Raw genomic sequence first — 25948 nt, forward strand, 5'->3', positions numbered from 1 at the left:
TTTATGATACTGATCTGGATAAAGCATCTTCCTCATTAAGAAAAGAAGGGAAATACTGGAAAGCAGGAAGAAACTGGGAGCACCCCTGATCTCACCGCTGGTATTACTGCCCCGCCCCCATCTAAGCATGAGTGAATACCTCATAAAATTCAGAACCTGGAGTTTCAGCCGTAACCTGCTTCTTTTGCTTACAACACCCCTTGGAAAACCTTCTGTTTTTTAATTGCAACGCAGTATCCCGTATGAGCATACACTGACTTGGTCAGCCTAATTGGCTATTAAGTCTGTCTCAAATTTTGCAAGATTAAAAGAGAGAAAAAGCAAGACAAAGTTCCCTAAAAATATTTATGCACATCCTCCATTATTTTCTCAGGACAAATCTTCAAAGCAAACTTACCCGATTTCATGCTTAGCACCATTTTGAAAACTTGGTTTATTTTGCCAAAGTCTTCTCCCAAAAGGTTTAACGAACTTTCATCCCATCAGAGTTGGTGAAATTTCCTGTTTCCTCATTAGCAACAGGCATCATTATTTTTAAAATATGTATTTGCAAAGTTGGGGAATAAACAATTGTATTTCGCTGATCAAAGTCTGTTCAAGCCTTACTGTAGCATGCACTGTATAAAGTATTTCATTGGATATTCCCCGAATATTATTTCAGTTAAACTCAGGCCAGTCCTTTGAGACAGGTAGGGCATCTGTTTGCAGTACAGGGAGAAGCTGAGGCTTAGATAAATTGAGGGAATCTGCTAAACTCTGCCACACTTCCGCTGGGTGACCTGAGGAGGCTTCCTAACCTCTCTGAGCTCAGGAATACTAAGTGTCTGAATGCTATCACACTTCTCTCCCACGCCCAGAGCCCACCAGCCCACACAACCAGAATCTGAGCTTCACAGCTGTGTCCACGTGACCCCATAACTGGACGTGAGCCTTACAATAGTGCTAGATCCTCAGCGTGGAGAGGTGTATGCACACCCACAGGGTAGGGCCGAACACAGGGTGTTTGCCGAATGAGTGAAAGAATCCAGACTGGCGATGGCTATCCGTGAAATCTCAGGCTTCCTTCACGGTTTCTACCCTTGGGTGTTTGCAAAACTGGTCCTCTGCCTGGAGTGTTTTCCTTCCCCAACTTTTACCCAGCTATTCTCTCTACTAAAGTTCAGCTCAGAAGTCCACATGATCATAAAACTAGCTAACCTTGGGGATGCACCTCCGTAACCCTGGCACTCAGGAGCCTGAGGCAGGAGGATCACAAGTTTGAGGCCAGCCTGAACAACCTAGCAAGATCCTGTCTCAAAATAAAAAACTAAAAGGGCGGAGGTAGCTCAGTGTTACCTGAGTCCAATCCCTAGTGCTCCATAACAAACAGGCAAAAACACCACCACAAATCCACCTATGCGAACGCTGGGATATCTTTAATTCTATTGATTCAGGAAAAGACCCATTGTAGTAACTGTTTGGACCTCAACAGGATGTGTATCTATTAATGGAATCACAGCATTCCCTTCTCTGATTCCAGAAACTTACTGTGAACATGTTTCTAATGGTCTTGGAGCAGCGGCAAACGTTTGAGCAGTGGAGGTGAGGGGTCAGGTTCGGCACAAGTGGTGCATCCCTGACCCAAAATTCTGCAATCCGAAATATCGCAGAACCCAAAACCTTCCAAGTGCCCATGTGTTGCTGGAAAATGTGACAGGCAAGGTGATAGGTCACGTGACAGATCACAGTCAAAACTCAGTGAACTAAGAACTCCCTTCACATGATGAAATGACTTTTATATTCAGAATTGGAAGCCATACCCCAAATACATACACACACACACACACACACACACACACACACACACACACACATATATATATGTGCAAATATCTACAATCCAAAACTGAAATTATAAACTCTGAAACCCTTCCAGCCCCTAGCATTTCTGATGAGAGATACTCAAACTATATTTACATGAGGCTCGTCAGAAAGCATAAGATTATCTGACAATCTTTGATAGTTGGTAAAATTAATTCGGGAGGTAATTGTTTTTCAAAGGCAAATTTTCTAAAATTAAACTCATCAGAATCAAGATCTCTTTAAAATACAGTCAGAACTTACTCGGTGAAACTTTACTAATTCGGTCCCTGGAGGACACACAACCCACTGACCTAGTTTCTCCAACGTGCCTAGAAGAAGCGGCGTTGTCCTTGCTTTATAATTAATTCACACTTCTCAGGGGAGGTTCTGGGGGGGGGGGGCAGTGAAATGAATAATTTGCAATCAACAATTTAATTGTTCCTTTTTCAAGGGAATGCTGCACACTGGATGGCTTGTGATCATCTGAGGCATGCGGGCACCAAAATCACAAAACTTGGAAACAGGAACACTCGTTCACCCACCGATTGGTTTCCCTGCTCTATGATTTTTGTGTTCTACATAGAACAAACTCCCGTTGACATTGAAAAACGTACTGGTCCGTGGCTCATCCATACAGTTGTTTACAATGGGGTCACCGAGACACCCAAACTTGACCACCGATTCGGAGAAAGACAGACCCCAGAAAACCAAGCATTAGGTGACACCGTGAGACCAAGGCCAGTGTTGGTCCATTGGGATTTCTAAGGATGGCCTTTTTCCCACGGGAGCACAGACCCGATGAAAGCAAATAACTTCATCCCAGGTCGCTCACTGGTGGGTAAATACACAGCTTTGGGCTTCCTCCACCTCCCAGCCCCTTCTCTGAGATCAGCAGGGAGAACAGAAATGGGGGAAAAATGGGTGTTAAAGTCCTTGTTCCGTTTTAAGCACGTAGTATTTATTAGGCATTAATTAGCACACACATATAGGGCATGAGTACTTCTCGCCCTCCCCCCTTAGCGACATCAAAAAGACAAAACTGCATAAAGACACTCGCCACGAACACCCTCACGCTCTCTCGTACATGGACAGACTCAGCCTCACATATTACCCTGTTTTTTGTTTTTTCTTTAATTAGGGTCAGAATCGTAAATCAAGAAAGCAAAGCACATTCAAAAGGGGAAAAAAGAAACACAAACTTGGATTCGAGTAGCAATAAAATTAAAAGCTCTTGGTCAACTCCCATGCTGGGCTTCATGTTATTACTTAATTAGAATTCCCATTTATAAATAAATAGTACAAGTAAAATATTACATCGAGGAGCCCTACGGTAACGTGTTACGTGCACACTTCTTTCTAATACTGTTTTCTGTTCTCGCTGCGGCGTCAGCACTGGAGCAATTGTATTGGAGAGAAATCCTCAGCGAGCTCTTGAGGAAGAGTAGCTTTTCCTCCGTATCCCTTTTGGGTCCCTGGTGACGGAAGTTTGGAAGCTAGGGGCTGGCTTTGTGTTTTATCGCGAAGAATATTTGTTTTGGCTTTTTTTCACAATTCTTGTCAGCACACAGATTGTACCCTGCTTATCACGGTCCTGCCCACATGTAAACCAGGGCTTTTTAAGTTTTCCAAAGCAAGATTTCCGGACAGGAAGCTATAGGCCACGATTTAGCGACAGACGGCTGGAGGGACCCGAAGCTGGGAAGCCAGCGGGAAGATAGGGTGTCAGATGGAGCCCAATCTTATCCTAACTCCATCCACAACAGAAGCCAGAAGCGAGCATCATCACAACCACGGCGAAGGCAGAACAAAATCAAAAACACCAGCTGGGGACTGGGGAACCCTTCCGAAACATTCCACGGCAGAGGTAGGTGCTTTTCTCAGACAGGAGGCTGGTGAGTCAAAGTTTGAGGGCTGGTTAGGAAACCTACAAAGACATATTTTGAACTAGACTTGCCTCTGATCTCCCTCTAATACGGGACTGGGTCCCAGGAAGAAAATTAGAAGGAAAAAAATATATTATTATTTATTATATAACAAAGTCAACATTAACACCAGGACAGAGAAAGACCCCGACTATGCATCAGGAGCAAACAGTGGGGCCGATGTTCTGGAACCCAAAAGAAGGAAACAAAGAAACCTGGGGTGGTGAGATATGACCGGTCAAGAGTGTGGTGGTGTAGGGTGCGGGTCATCTTCTTTTGTTTTGTTTTAAGTCTTGAGACAAAACAACAGAGCCACAAGTTTTGAATGGTGGTCACAAGGTACTAATCATGTCAGTGTCCAGCGAGCCCGAGTGTCAACTTGCACACAGGGTGCAATGCGAACCTTGTCTATGGGCTGTCTTCACGATTGTCTCTCTTTCTCTCTTGCTCTCTCCCTGGCAGATGTCTCTCACGAGGCCAGCCTGCCTTTAGCTATTCTCGCTCCACTCTGGCACCATGCCGACTCCGTGCACAGAGTGGTACTGGTGTGGGGACAGGGTCCTGGGCATGCCGTGAGAGTAGAGGAACTCGGGGGCTTGCAGGCTGCCAGGGGACTGGAGGCCAGTCTGAGGCCCACACTGCCTGACCACAGGCTGGTGGGCCACGGAGGTCTGGTGCTGGAACATCCCCTCTCCGAGTTGCGGGGAGCTGTGGTTGGCCATGCCGGCCAGCCGCGGGACCAGGGGCCCTGAGGTGAAATGTGCGGAGAAGTGTTGGTAGGGTAACCTGTCCATGGGCTGCACCGTGGTGACCGTGCAGCTGCTGTAGGAGGGCATGCTGGGCCACGTGTTGCAGCTGATGTCCTCCAGGCTGGGCACTGGCTCGCTGGGTGGTGCAGAGCTGGCGTACATGCAGGCCTGCCGCTGGGCGGACTCTGTCCTGTAGGAAGCACTCAGGCCCTGCTGCTGGGGGTAGCTGGGACGGTAGAAGGAGTCCTCTTCGCTGGGGGACGTCTCCATATAGGGCTTCTTGTAGGGGTGGTCTGTAGTGGAGCATTCCTCATCTAAGACAGGAAGAGAGACACCAGTGAGACCAGGACCAGCCACCAGACAACCAAGAGCAGAGACAGACACTCGGCCAAAGAAGAGGAGGTTATTAGCTCCAACCTCCACTCTGATCCAAAGGGGTGGACTGTCGTGGCTAAATCCCCGGGCTACGGAGTTCTGAACCTACAGCTGCTTCATGTGTAAAATGAAACAGGTCCTACGAAGGGCATCATTGAGAATTAAATGGGAAAATATGTGCTAAGCACTTAGTACAGAGTCCAACACAAGGCAAGTTCAATAAAGAGCGATTATTATTGCTATCACTTTCCCTTTACACTAACATGTAAATTCCATGCAGCCAGGATGTTGTTGTTTTATCTAACTATACTCCCAGGCTCTGATATCTCACACACGCCCAGTCATGATAAAACAGTTCCAACAATAGCAGTAAATCCAGCTAACTAACTCTGCCTGACAGCATTCTAAGCACTGTGCAGTGGGGATCCATGTGATCTTCACAAGAAGCCTTAAGAGGTTATTCCCATTTAACAGATGATAGGGGAAAAAAGAGGTTAAGTGACTCAGCCCAGGTCTTGGATGGCCTATAAATGTTAGATCCAGGTCTAGACTCAAGAAGTCTGATTACAAAGACCCAGCTGTTCACCACCACGCTACATGGAAGAAGCACACACGAATATGTGAGCAATGCACGGCCAAACAGATGGATGGATGGAAGGATGGATGGACGATGAATGGGTGAGTGGATGAATGGGCACATAGACAAAGGGATGGGATCCTGAATCAAGCCCTTCCCCAGTGCCATATTTAAGCAGGTATTCAGCTAGTATTTCATGACAATGTACAAAGTAAAACGTTGCTCTTTCCTTGCAAAGCCAGTCCCTTCCCTCTACACACCAGTTAGTTCCTGGTGCAGGGCAGGAGCAGGAGCTAATCCCACCTCTGAGAAGAGCGAGTTCCTTCACACTGTGGAGCCACTGGCCCCTCCAGGAACTAACAAAAGTGCACGGCTGGGCAGTCTCCTAGAAAAATACACCGTAACACGATGTTTTGATATTGCATGCACACATGCAGTTGTTTACAGAACTCAGGGATGTGAGAATTCCCTAAGGTCCAGCTCCTAAATTAAGGGGCCGAGACATACTCGGGCTTGCATCCAGCTCCTTCCTCAACATCTGTGTGATCCCAGCAGGGAATGTGCCCTCACAGACTCATGTTGGTCATTTCTGAATTAGGGTCCACAGCACTTACCTCATTGGGTGCTAAGAATCTAAATGAGGTTCACACTGTGTGGCTCTCCTGACCGCCATCAAGGACAGCAGCTCTGGCTGCAGAGACAGCCTGCCAGTCAAGCTCATGGAAGATCTAAGATCTAAGCCATGATGACCCCTCTCACCAATTCCTTTGGGGCTGTACTGGTTGGATAAATACCAAGGTGCAAACCTCAACACAGGCTCCTTCCTCAGCTGGAATGTGACCCTCTGAACTGAACACTTCCTTTCCTCATCTTCCAATCTCTTCCTAATCAACTTTAAGAAATTGTGTCTGGGGCTGGGAATGTAGCTCAGTGGTAGAGCACTTGGTTAGCATGTGGGTTCCAACCCCAGGGCACAAGAAAAGGGGAGGAGGATGGGAGGAGAGGAGGGGAGGGGAGGGAAGAGACAGACAGGAAGGGAAGGAAAAAGGACAAACTTTGACAGGCGCAAATTAATTGGAGCTTCTGCACAACTCCCTACGCTAACCAACAGTCAGGAAGACAAAACAGCATACTACATAATGGGAGGAAAAATCAAGAGCTGTTATTTATTGAACACCTACTAAGTGGGCCTCCTGAAATCTCAGCAGTTCCTCCAGGGATCTGCCCTGGTGCCTGTTTCCCAGAGGCAGAATGTGAAGCTCAGAGAGACTTGCTTAAGGTCACACAGCAAGGAAGGAACAGAGCCTGGTTTCAGAGGCAAGACCGTGCCTGGTTCCAGCTGTCTAGTTTTCTCCTGTTCCATGTGTCTCTCTCCTCCAGTCACCAGAAGATATTGACTGAGCTCCTCCTGCGAATGGGGCAGGAGCCACAGCCAGTGAGGTAACCAAGGAAGATATGACCTTAGGTGCACATCCCCGGCCGGTGCCCACTGTCCTGCAGCAGTGGGAGAGGAAGGGCGACAGGCTGGGACTTGGAGGCAAACCACAGACATAAATCACTCGGACATCAGTAAATCTCTCGGCTCTGGGCGTCCAACCAAACACGTCCACATTCCCTAAGGGACACCAAGAGTGGGTCAAAAGTTATTTCACAGCATGGTTACTCGCTTCCCAGCATCCAGGTTTACTTGTTCTGGGACACATCTGGGACCCATAGGATGCCCAAACATTTGCACAAAAAAGAAAGAGAAAAATGAAGTCACTCTTGCAGGTGTTCCACCTCATCATGCCAGGAACCCAGATGTTTGAAGACATCCAGATGAGCGCGTGGCCGTGTCTCAGACGGGTGCTTCGCTGGAGTCCCAAAGCCATTGCCACACCGGGCTCCTTTGTGTCCCCGCTGCCTCCTTTCCCAATTCTTTCCCATCCATTCTGCCTTCCGCCCACCAGATCCATAAATCTGAATGTTTCCATCGTTGCTGGACTCATAAACTTTGGATTTTTTGTTATTATTATTTAACCAGGGCGTTCCCCTTTTCAATAATAGAAGGTACAGCTGCAGGGTACCCTGGCAAGAGAAAAAGAAAGAAAGAAAGGAAGAAAGAAAACCGAGCAAGCTAACCATTCTCAAGTTTCTGATCCCTTTCCAGATTTGTTACAAGTCAAAAAAGGAGTATAATAAGAAAAAGGCCAGAACACATTTTAGAAAATCGTAAAATTATGCATTCCAGTCTTTAATATTCCAAAGATCTGATGCAGAGCACTAGGAAAAACTCAGTGTGGTTTACTGATGAAAGCAGACCCTCAGCCTTCTCCCATTCCTCTCGGTGCTCACCATCTTAGAAAGAAATTCCAAAGCAACGATCCAAGCTTCAGGTCAGTCAAGATCAATGCTCTGGACAGGGGTCGATTTAGGCTTCTTTTCCTCTATCTAACTAGCGTCCATGACTCTGTAAGGGTTGTGGTCAAGGATCAGGTCTTCGGAGATGAGTCCACCACTCAGCTGCAGGAAGTGTGTGTTAGGCCAAGCGTGGTGGTGCACACCTGTAACCCTGGCACTCTGGGGCTGAAGCAAGAGGATGGCAAGTTCAAGCCCAGCCTGGGGAACTTGGTGATTTAGCAGAACTCGGACTCAAAACAAAAGAAGGTCTTGGTAGTGTAGCTCAGTGTGAAGGTCCTGGAGTGATCCAGAAAGAAAAAGCAACCAGCGACCCTGATTCCAGCCAAGTCTCAAAGATAACAGGGATGCACTTAACTCTGCCGCTCCTCTCAGTGGAGCACTGTGAAAATCCCTGGCCCCTGGGAAGTTTCCAGATGGTTTTGCTTCCGTAAAAAGTGACTTTGTAATGATGACTCCAGAACCCAGATTTTTAAGGTACACAGTTCTGGCTCTGATGCCTGCTACATGAATCACTGGACGCCTACCATCTCAATTCTTGACTGTAAGCAGGAACGAAACCCAAACTTCTTGTTGTACTTAATTGAGATAATAAATGCTAAGTACACTTCAGTTGCTATCTTCCTTGCACAGTAAGTCAGCATAGACTTTGCTATCTCTTGGTTCTAACCTCATCTATCCAAATATTCCGGGGCTACTCACTGTTTCCTATTTTCTCCCTTGGAGTACTGGACAGCTGGCTTTCTGAAGGTCACCTAGTACTTGGGGGTATTTGAGTGGATTCCAGAGCTTGGAAGCCTCACAGAATTCCTTTCAAATCACTAATCCTATTAAGCAAATATGTTCACAATTCCCAAATGGGTCATTTCCCTTGCGGACTGAGTCTGCTTAGATGAAACACTTTCGCAAGATTCATGGACAGGGGCTGGGGATTCAGTTCAGTGGCATAAGCACCTGCCTGGCAAGCAGGCGGTCATGAGTTCGATCCCCGGTACTGGAAAAAAGAAAAAACAAAAAAAAGATTCATGGACAGAGACCATCGAGTCTGAGCGATAAGTGGTCACTCTCCAGCTAAGTGACCTTTGGCAAGTTAGAATGATGGCTCTAACTTAGGCTTTTGGGCTCACAAAATAGAGCATCCTAACAGCTGGTCTTGGAGTTTCTACTTTCATGGAACTCAACATGCTCAGCCAACATGGCAAAGTAGTAACCCTTCCCCGTTATGGATGGATGGATGGATGGATAGATAGGTGCATGGATAGATGGACAGGTGGGTGGATAGGTGGATGGGTGGATGGATAGGTGGATGGATGGATGGATGGATGGATGGATGGATGCATGGATGGATAGATGGATGGGTGGATAGATGGATGGATGCATGGACAGATGAGTGGATGGGTGGATAGATGGATGCATGAATGGATGGGTGAATGGGTAGATGGATGGATAGATGAATGGATTAGATGTGTGGATGGATACATGGAAGCACGGATGGGTTGTGAGTGTGTGTTCCCAGGCTTCTAGCACTTAGGTTAGAATGGAAATGATGGGAATGATATTACAGCAAAGACTTCAACTAGCAATCAAAACACTTGTCTGGCCTGCAGGAGGCCCTGGTTCCAGCCCCAGCACAGCCAAAAGAGAAAGAAAAAAGAAAAAGACTGTTCCAAGTGTCCCCTCAGCTCCATCTGAAATCATTCAATGTAACTGCAGACTTAATATCTCTCCCCGAGATACAAATTCAAGTGTTTCGAAGGTTGAGGGCCTTTCCTCCTGGTCCTCTGCTTATCCCCAAGCATCCAGCACAGTGCACAGGACATACTAAGCGCTCAGTAAATATTTACTTGATGAGTGAAGCCCAGGTCCATCACTCATCAATCATCCACTCTCAGACTCTAGCCTCAGCTCTTAGTTCTCTGCCCCCTATAAAATGGGGGTGAGGGTGTTTTGTTTAGCTCAAAGGCTGCTATGAGGATCCAACAAAGGAAAGAATGAGAAACTGCTTTTTAGAAATACACAGCATGAGAAAATGCAGGCTGCACAGCCTTTTCCAGCACCTACCGCCCCTTCCCCTTGGAACATCCATGTTTGCAAGTGGCTTGGCTCCAGTCTTTATTTGGGTAATGTTTGATTGCTAATGGGACAGAATAAGAGTCAGGGTCGGAGGGGAAAGACAGACAAACAAGCTCTATCCCAGGCCCCGGGTCCTGGGTTTGATTGAGTGGCATTGATAAAAGACCTTCTCAGCTTTTCTGACTCAATCCATCGGGAGTGATAGTTTGGAGACAGCGCAGTCCAAACACGAGGGCGGCCTCTGGCCCAGTGGCCCTTTGACATTTCTCTGGGCCTGGCTCCTGGGCTGGCTGCACAGGAGGCAGACAATGAGGGGAAGCAGATAGCCAGCCAGCAGGCACGGAGCAGGGGAGCCACCCACGGAGTTATCACTGCGCGGGGATCCCAAGCTGGAAGGAAGCCTCCCTGACTCCTTATCTCCTCACACTGTGGAGGCTGATGATGAATCACTATTTGTTGTCTCTGCTCAGACGTGACACACACAGCTTGGCTGGCATGTTCCCCGTCACCAGAAGCTTTCTTTAGGGGGCAGAGGGAGGTGAGATGGGCAACAGGCCTTCTCCAAGATGTACACCCCATGCACCCCACGTTCACAGGCCCCAGAGGGAGGCTCAGCCTGGGCCACCCACCAGCCAGGTCCTTCGACCTGTCTGAGCTTCAGTTTCCGGATCTGTGAAAAAAGGGGACAATTCTTCACCTCGTTATCTCCAGCCAGTCACTTCGTCCTGGTCCTGACTCTCCACCCGCATCCCCAACTTCTCCCCCAACAACTCACACCTCCAAGCCTGCACCAGCCCCTCCGTGGGTCTCTGGCGTCCATTCAGGTCGCTACTGTCCCTGCAAAGTGGCCACTCCCAAACTAAAAACCTAGTGCTGGCACGCCCAGTTGTTTACTCTGCCAACAGCTGCTCACCAGGGCCAGGGCCAGGGTGACACCTGCACGCCTTAGTGAAACTGTCACCTAGGGCTGTGCCTGCCTTTCTCAAGGGTGAACCCCCACCCCTCTCCCGTACTTGCAGTCCTGCAGCTCAGCCTTTTGCAGACCTTCAGCCGGCTACCACACTGCCCAGGTGCCATCTCCAATTCTCCCATGATCTCCCACCTAGTCGGATGCCCCACTGCGATCACTGGTACCCTGCACACATCTCCTTCATAGCATCCAATCGCAATCTCAGTGAAACAATTCTAAGGTCACTGGCATCATGCCTGACCTGCTCATCAGTGCACAGACTCCATGAAGAGCACCTCAGGGGCCAGTGGGTATTTACCACGTCCAGAAGCGCTGGATGCTGTCCTGAGCTCTTTATGTGGCTCAGGTCATCTCACCACACCCTTTCAGCTGGACATTGCTACTGTCTTCCACTTGGCACAGAGAGGTGAAGCAACCCACCCACACTCACACTGCTGCAATGTATCAGCAACTGTGATTATTTCTGCAACAAACCAGCCACCAACTCCAGCCCTGCCCCAGTGGCCACATAGTTGACTATAAGTTCATCTGAGGACCTTGCAAGTGTCCTGGAAAAGGCAACTGCTCACACAACCACACAGCTCTATCAGCCTCGCATCGGTAATCTTCCCAATGCACCCGCCTGAAAGGCATCCGTAGGACACATTCGTAGGACGCTGTAAATGCTGACCTAAAACTCGCTTTGATTCTTCTCAACTTCCTCCTCCCTTGCCTTTGGTCTGGCATCAATTTAATAAACAGAGCTCCTTAATTCAAACCCGGTGAGCTCATAACCAGCACATCTCACCCAGGTTCCGAGGCAGATCCTCTATGGAAGGCATAATTCTGAGGATGTAGCTGAAAAGCAATGGACCAGAGACAGGGCAGAGTAGTGGTTAAGGGCACCGGCTACCCTGTTTGCAAACCTGTTTGAGCCAGATTTGGGTTCAAAGTCCACTTTCAAGAACCACCTACAAAGCTGAGCATGGTGGCACAGGCCTGTAATTCCAGCACTCTGGGATGGCAGCTAGTTTGAGCTCAGCCTGGACAACTGAGCCAGAGCCTCTCTCAAAGTAAAAAGTAAAAAGGCCAGGATGCAGCTCAGTGCAAAGGCCCTGCGTTCACTGCCAAAGGGGGGGGGGAGCCACTGCCACATCTTTTTAATCTTTCTGAGCCTCAGTTTCCCATCCGTAAAAGCACCCAACGAGCAGTGTTGTTGAGAGGTTTTGGACCAAGGAAAGGCACCTTTGGGGTAATGTAAAGCAGGCTCTCTGGGCAGGACCTGCATTCCAGGGAACTCCCCCTCCCCAGCTGCCCCCAGAGGGACACACGTGTTTGCAGGCATCTGGTCACCAGCTCATCCAGCTTCGGACGCGCTGGGAGTTGGGTCCAGGGGCTGTTGGGGTGATGTTGTTCAGGCCTTCGAGATCCAGGAGGTACAGAGAGAAGTCAGGTGTCCCCCAGGTCAGCTCCCAGCCCTGCTAAGGACCCACGACAGCCTGAGCCTCCTTCAGATCCAAGGTGGGGGCAGGACTAGAACTCAGCACACTTGCCTCACATGCACCAGGCCCTGGCTTCCATCCCCAGGATTGAAAGAAACAAACCAAAAAACAAACCCAGCACAGGTAAACGTCAAACAGTCAAGCCGTGTGGCTTCCCTTGTGGCAACTCAAGCCCCGGGGGAGCTGGCAAAGCCTCCTTGGTGCTTGAGGCCAGTGACTTTTTTCTAGAGGCCCAGACTCAGATCCCCAGATATGCAAAGGCATCATGTGGCTGCTGGAGCCCCAAGATTCAACAGGCCACACTGAAAACTCAGAACAAAACAGTGACTACTTACTGATGGACCTTGAACCAACACTGGGCATGCATGATTCTACGATGACTTCATACCAAGCCTATGAGAAAGGACCTGTCCAAATTCCCAGCCTCTCTCTCTGTCTGTCTGTCTCTGTCTCTGTCTCTCTTTAAGAGTTTAAGCAACTTGTCCATACTCACAGAAATTCCCAAATGCCAACTATGGGGCCCCCTGACCAATTCTGAGACCACAGCTGTCTCTTCATTTCCTCCAGGGACTTAATGTCCACAGTGGTGTCCACCTCCTACTCAGCTGCAGCTACCAGCTACACAGCGCTGATCAGACATCAGGTGCCCTGGGGAACCTGGCACCCTTTACGAAGTGGGGAATCACAGGCTTAGAGACGCTGAAGGTCTGGGGTCCCCCGGACAGGAAGTGGCAGCAGAGCTGAGATTGAGAGCCAGGTCTCTGAGGCTTCTCTGCGTGTGCCCTCCCCTCCCCAGGGGGCCAGTTTGTACACCAAAGCCTTCCAATGGCCAGAGCAACCTCCCACTATGCCAGGCACCTTGATTCCAGCTACCAGAGGTACCTACAATTTTTACTTCTTTGACACCACCTCTCCGGTTCAGATCACTTAGGGGAAATTCATCTATTTCTATTTGACAAAGAAAACAGTGGAAGGCAAAAAAAGCTGCTTCATCTTTTGCATCCTGGAAGTACCTCCTCTGTGGAGGTTAGCAAGAACAAAGCAGACAGGGGCTGGGGATTTAGCGCAGCGGCATAAGCACCTGCCTTGCAAGCAGGCAGTCGTGAGTTCGATCCCTGGTACTGATAAAAAGGAAAAAGACAAAAAAAAAAAAAGAACAAAGCAGACCAAGGGTTACAAAAACATATCTAAAATTCCATCTTGGGGCTGGAGGTGTCACTCAGTGGTAAAGCACGTGCTTGGCAAGCACAAGGTCTTGGGTTCAATCCCCAGCACCCAAAATACCCCATAACCCAAAGCGAAGGGGCAAAAAAAGGAAGCTGAAAAATGCATGCTGTATGATATCACCTGTATTAAAAGTAAACAAGCAAACACACAAAAGTTTCGTTGGGCACAATGGTGTATGCCTATAATCCCAGCCTGATGAAAAATCAAAAAGGGTCGGAGGTATAATAGAGAGCCCCTGGGTTCGACCCTTAGACACACACTCTTGGACACACAAAGCTTCTTTCTCTGAACGTGCATGTGCGTGCCACCCGTATAAATATTTTGAGTGTGCACGCATGCACGTGCTACAGTGCATGTGCACGCGGCAGAGCATGCAAGCTTGCATGAATAAATGAAACAGATCTGAATATGTCATGTTCGTTTTCCACAAGAAAGGGATCAGAAGGAAGTGGAATTTATCAAGGGAGTCTCTTGTTTTCCTCGTGTGGCTTGAATTTCTGATCATCACTATGTTTTCCCGTGATTTACGCGTTCTAGTGGAAAGCAACGTCACTGCGCATGCTCCAACCCCAGTGCCCATCCCCCACGCACCCACTCGGCAGGAGGCCATGGGTCAGCGCGCTCACCTTTCCTCTTGGTGCAGTGGTAGATCTGCCCGTGCTCCTGAGGCAGGGGGTACGGGTTGGGCGGGGGCAGAAGGTCCTGGGAGGGGCCGGAGACGCCATTCTCACACTGGTACTGGGACCCCAAGTTGGAGGACGTGGAGAGAGCGCGGGGCTCGCTGCTGAAAGGGCTGTGGTTGGAGGCCACTTTTTGCCTCACGGTGCTCCTGGGAACCACGGGATATTCTTTACTGCAAAAGAGAAGACAGAAAATCCTGAGCATTAGTGTGCTGGTACAGATCCTTCCACTGACTGAGCCACAAGTCAAAAAAAACCACCAGAAAGGTCACAGGTTGAGAAATAGGAGACCTTGGAGGAGAAAAGTGACCCAGTTACGTCGTGTGCCTCATATGCCATGGATCTGTATCAGGGCACTAACTTTTCATGCCTTATACGTTGGGCGAGCAGGTCTAGGAAGAGTTCTGGACACAGAGAGGCAAGGGAACTCCCCAGTTAGGAGCCCCCCTTCACTATTAATTGCATTTGGAGGTACTTCCACATAATCTCTGTGTCTGAATTCCCCAATTCAAAAGCTAGATGACAGCCAAGCATGGTGGGGCACACCCATAACCCTAGCATTCGGGAGGCCGAGGCAGAAAGATCATGAGTTAGAGGCCAGCCCCGACTGCATAGTGAGTTTAAGCACAGAATGGGCTACACAGTGAGACTGTGTCTCACCAACAAACAAAAAGCCAGATAACTTGGGCAGTTATTTACACTTAACCTCTATGCACCTGTCTTTTATTTTTTGTTTTTTTTGAGGCAGTGTCTCGCTACATAATTCTTGCTGGCCTTGAACTCACTATGTAGCCCACGCTGGTTTGAAACTCGCAGAGATCCTCCTGCCTCATCTGCCTGAGTGCTGGGGTCACAGGGGATTATGGTGTGCACCACCACACCTGGCTCTGCACCTGTGCTTAAAAAATGCTGAGGTCTTTGCCCAAAAGTAGGAAGGTCAGGTATGGTCTTAGGTCTCTCAAACCCAGGCAGATTCCGGCTGTGTCTTGGAATCTCCTTTTGAGGCTACAGTCCTCATTGCCACTAAAGTACTTAGTTTTTCACGGCTCCACTTTCCATCTGTAAAAAGGTTTTTCCGGGATGAGCGAAGAGAGGGAAAGACTCCAGAATGGACACAGCTCATAAGTGCTCAATAAATGGGACTCACCATCACCACTGATGGAGCAGAGGTGAGAGGAAGAGAGGGGAAGGGAGGAAGAGGAGAGAGAAAGAGAAAGGAGATAGAAAAGAGCTTGCGGTCTGCAGTGAGACGGAGCCAACTTCCGGGCCCAGAAGCAGCGCTTGCAGGGCGTCCTTCCGAGACGCAGCCTGCCGAGCCTGCGCGTCCACACAGGGAAACTGAGAGTGATGACCCGCGGCGTCATCTGCCCAAGGGCTCAGAGCCGGCCCTTCTGTTGCTGATGGCTGCTCCTGCACCTTCCATTCAGCTTCCAGACTCAAATCCCTGCCCTCTCCCTGCTAGGACGGGGAGCCCCTGGAAAGCCACTTCTGGGAAAGTAAAGGGGGTGCTGAGAAACACCAGGAACCCTAATCGGAGCCTGGCGGATGGGGTGGACCGCAGATGGGGTCTGCAGGGGAGGAAGGCAGAGAGGGAGCTTGGAGACTAAAAAGACAGAAGCAGCTCCGGACTGTGGTAGGTCTTTTTAAGTGCGTGGTACTGCGCCCCGCAAATGTGTGCACATGTGCTGTGCAATGAACAGTACAGACACTTTCAAGTAAAAGAGACCATGGAGAGAATTATCTGACTGGGTAAGAGAAAGCATTCAGCTATAAGACTCCTACACGCACTGCGGGGAGAGGGCTGCCCACACTCAGGGATGCAGACAGGTCGGCAAGAACAATGCATGGACACAGGGCAGCAGGACAGCGCCACTCAGGACGTCTTCGGGCCACCCCTCAGCACAGCTCCTTCAGAAGCTGCGTCCTTTGTCTCATGCAATGGATCTTTTGATTCTAAGAGCTCCATACTGCCAGAGAGAATCAGGAAGTCCAGGAAGCTCCAGGCTGCGGTCAGTTGTGATTTTGGGCCATCACCTATAACCAAATATTCTTTAACTTTTTTTTTCACAGTGCTAGGGATGTGACTCCGTGTAAAGCCCCTGGGATCAATTTTATCTTGTTTTAATGACACATGGGCTTGGGTTTTGTTTTGTTTTGTTTTGTTTTCCAGGAATCGAACTCACAACTGCATGCTTGCCAGGCAGACCGCCACTGAGCTAAATCCCCGGCCCAGGAGACATGGGCTTATTAAGTCACTAAGTTGCCTGGTCTGAGTTCAAACTTGCAATCACCCTGCCTCGACCTCCCAGAGGTACAGACACACACCGCTATGCCTGCCTTAACATAGCACACGTGTTAAATTAAATTTTTATCCAAATGAGCTTAGCCTCACCATAAGCAATGATATCTAGGGATTTATAAGCTCATGGTACTATCATCCCTCTAAGCAATTAAAATAAACACCTATTAAAATTAAAGGGTATACCTGACATTATTTAATGTGTAACGCACCACACATAAAACCTCCTGAAGGTTCGCAGAAGATTCCTTCTTCTCCGATGTTCACTCAGTGAAACAAGGTCTCCCTATGCAGTTGCAGCTGGCCATGAAGTCACTATGTAGCCCAGGCTGGCCCTGAACTCATAGTGATCCTCCAGCCTTAGCCTCCCAAGTGCTGGGGTTACAGGTGCGCGGCACTGTGCCTGACCTCACTTCCTCCTTTATGTGACCCTATGAAGTTGGCATAATTTCATCCCCAATTTACAGATTAGAACACTGAGGCTACAGAATATTAGTTTTTCCAAAGTGACAGAACTAGAAAAGGACACAGTCAGAATTCCAGCCCAATCATCCCCGGATTGCTTCTTTCAATTCTAAAGCACAATATGCTTTTAGGGGAGCAGGGGTTGGGGATCATGACTCCCTTCTGCTATCCTCAGAGGCATAGGCATCCCCCACCCGCTGTCCTTGCCTTTGTCTGTCATCTGAAAGGACGTCAGAGTGGCCAGCGGGAAGCACACGGTATCTGCCAAGTTTCCATGAGACTGCAGACGCCCTCTCGACACCCAGGGGTCCCTGGCCAAGCTTCCCTGTGGCATGTGCCATCTCAGACCTCAGCTGGAGCCATTGGGAGCCGCCCTGCTGGCCCAATTGTCCCCCTGGGACAGCTGGCTGAAAGGAATGAAATTAGCTTTGCAGCTCTAGACTTGCGGTTCAAGTGACGTAATGGAAAAAAAAAAAGAAAGGAATAAGAAAAGTTATAATAATAATAAAACACCACAGGAGTTGTCAAATCTCGCTGGTAATTCTATTTGGGTCGGTTTAGGTCAAGTACTTGGCTGTCAGGGTTCCAAGAGGAAGGGGAAAATGTCTTTTGGTTTTATGTTTTTAATAGGGATGGTTATTCTTTTTAATTAAAGAAAATAATCCTCCAAATATGTTGGCTGAGGGAATTTACAAGAGAATGTATCAATGGACTCCGTGGAATTCTCCTATCCAACCACGCCAGATTGCAAAATTACTCACTGGAAAAGCCAAGCCCTGCTCTCAATTGCCCATGCTCCCAGGAGCGGGGAAGCAATATTATCCCGAGGACCGCTCGCCCTTGCAGCCTCCCACCTCATCTCCGCCGCCCACCCATCAAGAACATCTTGTTTGATGCCACAAGCGCAGTGTTCCAAGCCCATGTGACAGGTGTCAGACGGGAAGGGGCAGGGCTGGGGACCTCTGGGTCCAGGCAGGCAGGCGGGAGCCTGAAGCACCAGAGAGGAATCAGCAGCCTCAACCTTGGCAGGGTGCTGTCTGCTGACAACACGTCACTGGAGCTGAGCAGTCAGCCAGCCCACCCTGTGGACGTCCGTCACTGTGGCTGAAACCTCGGTGATGCTCAGATACCTCGCTTTCCTGCGTGGCTGCAGACACAGGCAGCCCGGGGGCTGGTTCCCTCCTTACAGTCACCATCCCCATCCCGTCTCCTCCTCTGCCTCCCACAATTTGTTCTTTAAGATCTTTCACGCGCCCCGGCTGCTATTCCATTTTTCTTTATCCAATATCGAAAAGAACCTCAGTCCACAAGTCTGACTAGCCTTGCTTTAGAGATTTAAAAAAGCTCAGAGAGGTTGTGCCACCTGCCCCAGACTGCACAGCTCAGAGACAGTCCCATCCCAAAGCTGCCATCTATCTCCAGACCGCTGCCCACACACCAACTGTTAGGTAAACGCAACCACTCCAAAGCGCGCAGGTGACAACCGAGGAGGGGACTGGCTTCACCACGGACAGCTCTGATCAGTCTCAGGATGTGGCCAGGGTGAGAGGACACGTGCTCTGCCCGGCTCAGCCCCTCTCTGTTCTGTTCCTCGTGAGCGTGAGCGGGTGCGGTGAATGGTGCCATTGTCACCCAGTCTGGGTTGTAAAACATTACAAGGGGATATTGAAGCCCACAGCCGAACTGCGTGCTCAGCCCGCCACCGGCTAGGGAATGCCCCCGAGAATGGTTTCCACTCCAGCCGCCTCAATCGGCCTTTTCACCGGAGCAGGTGGCGGGGGCGAGGGCGGGGTGAGGGCCTTGCCATCTTGTTTTACCCAATTTCTGGCAGATGTGTTTTCAAAGGCCCACAGCAAATGCACTGGGGCAAGCTGTGGTCCGTAAATTCCCTGTTCTCCTGAAGCGAATTCCTCTTCTGTTAGCCCTTCAATCTGTTATTCAAATTCAGTGGGAGCGGGGGTGGGGGGGGGGCGCAGGGGTGGGGGACATACACCTCCAGGAGGACCTGCCTGATGTATCAGTTCTAATATCCTGGAGCAGAGGAGTGTTCTGATCCAACACGGTGGTCACAGCAGGGCCAGCAAGGTCACACCACCTGCTGGATTCAGCCTGGTACAAATAATGATCACTTGCTCCTTTCGGTCTGCAAATCGCTTTATAATCACCCTGTCATCCACACACAGCATCGGCAGTGGTGAGCGGCAGGCCGGCACCATCCCTCTGGCACGGGATAGAGCCCAGGGGACAGCCCCTGCCTGGTAAATGCAGAGTTGTGAGTTCAAGTAAATAAGTAAATAAATCCCCCAGCCTCAGATGCGGCAGGGCTGTAGGATTTGAGCTTTACCGAGAAATTTAAGACCTCTCCCTGACCACTGGGGACAGCTTTGGTTTGAGGCTTTGGGCTCTCCTTGATCTAGATAACACACTCAAATTCAGCCTCCAAAGACAGGTGGTACTGTGCTGTGTCCCCTGACTTAAGAACCCAGCCACACACTGGCTGGGGTTTCTCCAAGCCCCTCTCTCCTGTCTGGAAAACAGTGATAAGAAGAATAGCTATCGTTGTTGGACACAGTGCTGTAGGTCCACATTCCCGGCACTCTAGGAGGCTGAAGCAGGAGGATTGTGAGTTCGAGCACAGCCTGAGAAATGTAGTGAGAAGTTGCTTCCAAAGAAGACAACAATAAAGGCTGTGATTGTAAGGGGCATGCATGAACCCCTGGTAGGGCCCCAGCGCTGGGAAAAAAGCAGAGCCACCTCCTTCTGCTGTGCAATGGCCTGATGAGTGAGTGGGAGGTGCATTGCTGGATGGCGCCAGCTTGTAAATCACACATCGCATTTTGACACTGATTCTCAGCCTACAAGAGGGTCTATCACCTCTCCCTCCCCACAGATCAAATATTTACAGCTGGTGCACGTTTCTAGGGCAAGGCCTCTGCTGCCTGGCTGCTCAGAAGAGGTTGGTGATTCCTGACAGGGTTTTAGCCAGTGCTGGAGGCGGCTCCTCCGGAACCAGCAAAGCAGACCCGGGCCAGCCGTATGGGCGGTCATGCTGGGCCCTTGGTCTCTCGTTCTCCGTTTGCAGAGTTAGGAGAGCAAGGCAATCTCGCGGGATAGTTTTGAGCCCCCGAGGAAGGAGCTAGAGGGAAAATCACGCAAGAAGCTCAGTGTGAGTTACGCTTCTTATGAGCTCACGGTGCTTGCGCGTTAGAGAATCCAGCCGGGGAGCAAACCCTGACCCGAACCCCTTCCTAGTTTAATGTGGTCTCATAAAGCTGGCGATGGAAAGCAGTTTAGCGGGCTGTTAGCTTCACTCCCTTTCCCAGTGATTTCTGGAGAGAGGCTGAGAGGGTGGGTGGAGGATGGAAGCCTGGATGGGCCTGGACTGGTCTGACCTTACAACCACTTCTTGTTACTCAAAGGGATGGTCTGAGGCCTCTTTTGTTCTGGGGGAGATCACATGCGGGTCCCTTGATCTTACAGGAGCAAGTCAAGGACCTCTAGGTGACTGACCTCTGATCCTGACCACATCACCGAAGCAAATACTTTTTTATCTTTTAGTACTGGAGAAAAAGGGGTTGGTGAGCACCTAGAGATGCTCGGCTACTGAACTACATCCCCAGCCCTTTATTTTACTTTATTTTGAGTCAGAATCCCACCAAGTTACTAAATTGCCCAGACTGGCCCTGAATTTGTGATCCTTCTGCTGGGATTACAAGCAGGTAGCACTACATCCTGTTCTAACTGCTTTCGGACAAATGCTAAATGTTTTACATATTAATAAAGTCTGTCAATCCCTCTAAGCCACAAAATTTAAAAAAAAAAAAGAAACCCTGCAGAGTAAAATAAAATTTGACTGTAAGGTCACTGACTCCTGAGGTGGGATTATTGGGAGTCACAGTTTAGTGTAGGGTAAAGGTGTGGAAATCTGGGGCTGGGGATTTAGCTCAGTGGCATAAGCGCCTGCTTTGCAAGCAGGCAGTCGTGAGTTCAATCCCTGGTACCGATAAAAACGAAAAAGACAAAAAAAAAAAAAAAAAAAAGTTGTGGAGATCTTTGGAATGCGTTTCGAAGTTGGCTGACGCCATAATCATCTGGGAGATTTAAACACATTACTGGCACCTAAGCTTGACCCTGAAGAGTCTGTGTCATTGTTCTGGGGTGCAGCCTGGATATTCTGGAGTTTTAAAGGCTCCCCAGGAAAACAAATATCTTCCACAGAAGGGGACACACTGTACAGTTCCTCTTCTATAAAAGTCTATAGCAGGCGAATCTAACTTGTAGCAGAAACTGGACCATCACCTCTAGTGGGAAGGAGAAAGTGAGGAGCAGAATGCAGGGATTTTCTGGGGCCATGGGAAGGTTTTATATGTTGATAGAAGCTTGGGTTCCATGAGTACATGCACTTATCGAACAGCGGATGGTGTAGGGGTCGGGGTGTAGCTCAATGATGGCCCCGGGTTCAACGCCCAGTGCTTAAAAAAAAAAAACCTGAGAAGTGCACCAAAGATTTGTGCAGGTCACTCTGCAAATTTAAGCAAAAATTGAATCCTAGTTAATAATGTGCGTGCTGACATGTTTGGAGGTAAAACATACTCACGTCTACAACTTAGCTTGAAGTGCACCAATGGAAATAAAAAGAGTAATTGGACAAATGGGTGGATGGATGGAAGGATGGACAGATAGATGGATGGATGAATGGATGGATGGATGGATGGATGCATGGACAAAAGTGTCATTCCCCTAGATCAGCCCACCTCGGCTCACTTTCTGATTGCTTATTGCTGGGGACCAAGAGATCACCCCAAGGTAACCAGGGGACATGTCCATCAGAATCATGAGAGCCTGATGAATGGCAGCATCTGACACCCCCAGAGCTATAACCCAGCGCCTCCTCTTGGGAGACACAGAAAGGTGCTTTGCAATGAGCTTTCCAGGAGAATCGGCTGCCCACAGGAAGTCAGGAATGCTGCTCAGCTGTGGGAGGGAAGCCCCTACGGCTCAACTGTAGGACAATAATAATAACAACAATAGTAATAATAATGGGAATACCTGGCAGGCTGCGGGGTGCAGGTCACTGATAGACAGAGCACTTTGCATACATGAGGCCCTAGGTTCAATCCCCAGCACCAAAAGGAATGAAATAAGTTTCTTAAAAGGGCCAGGGAGCCGCATAGCGCTCACACCAGGTGCACTCAGCAGGTGCATGGAGCCATGCTCAGCTCCACTGCCCCCAGGACTGTGCACCTCAGAGCCAGGAGAGGACATCGCTCGCCTGTTAGGATGGCCACCTGCAAGTGACAGCAGCAGGTGTGGAGGAGTAACGTAGCAGAGAAAGGAACCCTTGCACACTGCTGGTGGGAACACAGCTGGGCACACTCATCATGGAAAACAGGACAGGGGCTCCTCTAAAAGCTAACAGTAGAACCACTACAGGATCCGTCAATCCCTCTGCCGGGTCTCCACCCAAAGGACAAGGACGCAGTAGGACTGAAGAGACATCTGGGCCCTGTGCCCGCTGAATAGCTGTCTCACAAGCTGAGATGTGCAGTCAGCCAAGCAGATGAACAAATGAAGGAATTCAGAAACGGAAGAGTGTACCACTCGGCCTTGGAAAGACGGCCATCCTCTCATCGGAGACAACACAAGCAAACCTGGGGTCACGTGCTGAGCGAGACAAGCCAGGCCAGTCTCACTTATATGTAGGATCTAAAATCCTCAAACTGCCCACAGCATGAAGTGGAACGGTGGCTGTCAGGGACTGGGGGAGATGTCGGTCAAGGAATACAAACTGCTGGTTTTGCAAGAGCAGTATGTCCTAGAGATGCACTGAACAGCATGTGAACATAGTCACAGTGCTGTGTTAAGTACCCGACACATGACAACAGGGTAGGTGTCATGTGTTATCACCCCAGAAGAAAAGGATGTGTGTCTGGCATGTGCAAAGGCCCTGGGTTCGATCTCCTGCACCACACCGTAAAAAAGAAGGGAGGAGGAGGGAGGGAAAGGGAAAGGAAGCAGGGGGACCTGAACTGTGTGAGGTCACAGGTGTGACAGTCAGGGGACTGTGGTTAGCTTACAGTGTGCACATACATCAGAACACTGTGGTACATCTTAAGAGTACACGGTTTTGCCAATTATACCCCAAGAGAAATGGGGAAAATGCTGCTGAGGGAATCGTTCACCACGCTGCCCTAGAAGGTGAGGACGCTGAGGCGGGCACGGGCAGCAGGCGGGAGATGCTTTGGCGGCACGGGAACCAGTCGGGGCCATTCTGAACATCGATGCCCTTGACAGGAAGCTCCACCCAAGACCCTGCAGACAAACCCCAACTGCTCTCCAGGCAGAACCCCTCTCCTGCTCCCTGAGAACACCTGCTTCGCCTGGAGGAAGCCGAGCCACAGGGCAACATGACAGCAGGGTAGGGGGTTCACATCGCCTCCAGATCTCCGTGCTGGCAATCACCCCTTGTTAGGGCGTCGAGATTCCCTTTAGCCACAAGCACGAGAACACAGGCGCACCAAACCTTCTGCGGAAAATTCATCCTTGGTGGCCAGGAGCTAAGACTTAATTTAAAATCAGGAAGGAAAGGGGTAAAAGAGGAAATTTTAACCTTCGAGGGGCCCCAGTTCCAGGAATATTTTGAAATTGTTGGAAATGTTTTTCTATTCCTATATCATGACTTCTCCTGCGGGTCTTTGCTCTGACTAGATTCAGAGTGGCCACCCTAGAGGAACAGGTGGAGGGGTGATATTGGGCGCCTCGGAGGTGGATGAGAGTGGCCAGTGGCCGTGTAGACCCCTCCAACACCCAGGAGTGGGGATTAAGCATCAGGTCGACGCTGGTTTAGCTGAAACGTCCTGGACTCTGAATTCTCCCGTCCACTTTGTGAGTAGATGGTTCCAACTCTCGGCAAGCCCAAGTGGAAACCCAGGGGACCCCAGTTCTGGGATCACTCTGCCCGATGCCTCAGCAGCCCAGTAAAAGAATGAGGTGGTACAGGCGGCCACAATAATGTTCCAATAATGTTCCAAACAGAAATGGTGCATCTTTAATCCAAAAAACCTAAACTGCCCTCACAGCCAATATGTGCTAAAACTGTAAAACTCCCAAATCCAAAATGCTTCCAGTCCTGAGCATGTTGGCTAAGGGATGCCCACGCAGTATTCTACGCTAGGAAAGCAGGATTCACCAAGAGGATCACCTCCACTGCTGGTTCACAGTCTGTAGTCTGCTTGTGTTACAAGGAGCAGAACAGCTCATGGGGGTAGGAGGAAGCGGGTATTTTCTCCACCATGCATTAACGCAGCTCGCAGCCAAGCCCTGCCTCTTAGCCCCTGCATGGTGCTGGACAGGCCAGCCCCGCCTCTGGCTACCACAGGACATGCACCACGTCTCAAGACCCAACAGCAACAGAGCATTTGTCCAGGCCAGGGACCGGGATACATGCTTCCATACAAACTGGACAGTTTTCAAACACAGCAACACTGTCTCTCACATGCCTGCTCGGGGAGGAGGATCTGTGTCCTGTCCCTCCTCCTCGAATCTGAACCACCCAAGTGAGTCATACTCAATTAATAGAATGCAATGCAAATGACACTTGACAACTTCTGAGGCAAGGGTGGCCTAGGACATCGGGCTTCTGCCCCTGTGAGAGTATGGGTACCCTGAAACCCCACGCTGCCAGTGAACTGCCGAGCAAGATGCCACCAGGAAGCAGATCAATGTGGGTCACCTGGGTAGACCCCCATTGAGACCCCAGCCAGTGAGTCCTCCCCAGTGGAGCTCCTCCCAAATCCTGACCCACAGCAAACTACACATCTTCCGGGCCCTTCCTTCCTCACTTGGCAGAGACAGCCAGCAATATTTGGTCTCCCGCGCAGCCCAGGCGATCCCTATGGAGCAGCAGGGGCCTGGCAGGTTGCAACCACAGGGCCATGGGGGCACTCAGAGGGCCTCAGAGTGCTTCATGGGAGAACTGAGGTTGACCACACCTCCTTGCTGTGCCGTGGGCTACAGATGCACTGGGAAAGGCCTGGGGATACTCTTACAACCTGAGCTGGCCAGCCAGGCTTTAGCATCACACACAGAGGGTAGATGGGCAAGCCTGGCAGCTGGGCCTCTCAGCCAGTTTGCGTTGGATTTGGGGATCATTTTTCATACCACACACAGTCCATGAACACTGCGCATTGGTACGTGAGCAGTTGGTCCCCAGCCCAAAGCACTTTTGGGAGGAGATGTTCCTTTAAGAAGCATGGCCTTTGGACTAAACCTTCCAGCACCAAGAGCCAAAGGAAACTTCCCTCCTTTCAAGCTCATTCCTGGGGGTACTGTGTTCCAGTGATGGAAAGCTAACTCACACGACACATAGTCACCTCACTTTGTCTTTGCAGGGGCCCTGGAGGTGGGTTCAATCATGAGCCCCCATTTACAGATGGGGGAACAGAGGGTCAAGGGAGCCTCAGGGCCTCTCAAGATAGCAGCCTGGACCCCAAACCCAAGACCTGCTCCCCATCCACAGTCCTTCATCCTGTGTGCCTTGACTGGGGTCAGAATCCCCAGTGCCCAGCATACAGCGAGCACTGGATAAAACTCGGTAAGTCTCTGGGCCTCCGTTTCCCCTTCTATGATGGGGGAAGTTGGACTAGATGCTGTTCCCTGCATCCCCACCTCTCCAGCATTCTGTGCTACACAGCAACTCCCATTGCACCCCCTGTCACAATGCTCACACACACACCCCAGCTGGTTTCCTGAGATGCTTGGAATCTGACTCCAGCCCCAGGGCCCAGACTTGGGGAGCCCTGATGCCGCTTTGCCACCAGCTCAGAGGACCCCTCTTCCCAGCAGATTCTTCACAATCACCTGGCCCCACCCCCTCCACAGCTAGGAAGAGT

At 49.9% G+C, this 25948-nt stretch overlaps 1 protein-coding gene across 3 annotated transcripts in view; it reads right to left on the minus strand.

Annotated features, from left to right (window-relative positions):
* Positions 1–3850: 3850 nt before the first annotated feature.
* The window catches only part of Tbx5 (T-box transcription factor 5), a 44691-nt gene continuing 22593 nt past the window's right edge, over positions 3851–25948 (minus strand). For all 3 annotated transcript variants that reach the window (XM_013142256.3, XM_063225699.1, XM_013142255.3), the window contains exons 8-9: positions 14240–14466; positions 3851–4827 (exon numbers count right to left, since the gene is read on the minus strand). In XM_013142256.3, the coding sequence (XP_012997710.1) occupies positions 4253–4827; positions 14240–14466 (802 nt within the window). In that variant the 3' untranslated portion in view covers positions 3851–4252. The remainder of the gene's footprint in view (positions 4828–14239; positions 14467–25948) is intronic.

This window comes from Cavia porcellus, unplaced genomic scaffold (assembly GCF_034190915.1).
Source record: "Cavia porcellus strain 051 isolate PalLab524CR breed Dunkin Hartley unplaced genomic scaffold, mCavPor4.1 scaffold_16, whole genome shotgun sequence".
In the NCBI taxonomy this organism is placed as follows: domain Eukaryota; kingdom Metazoa; phylum Chordata; class Mammalia; order Rodentia; family Caviidae; genus Cavia; species Cavia porcellus.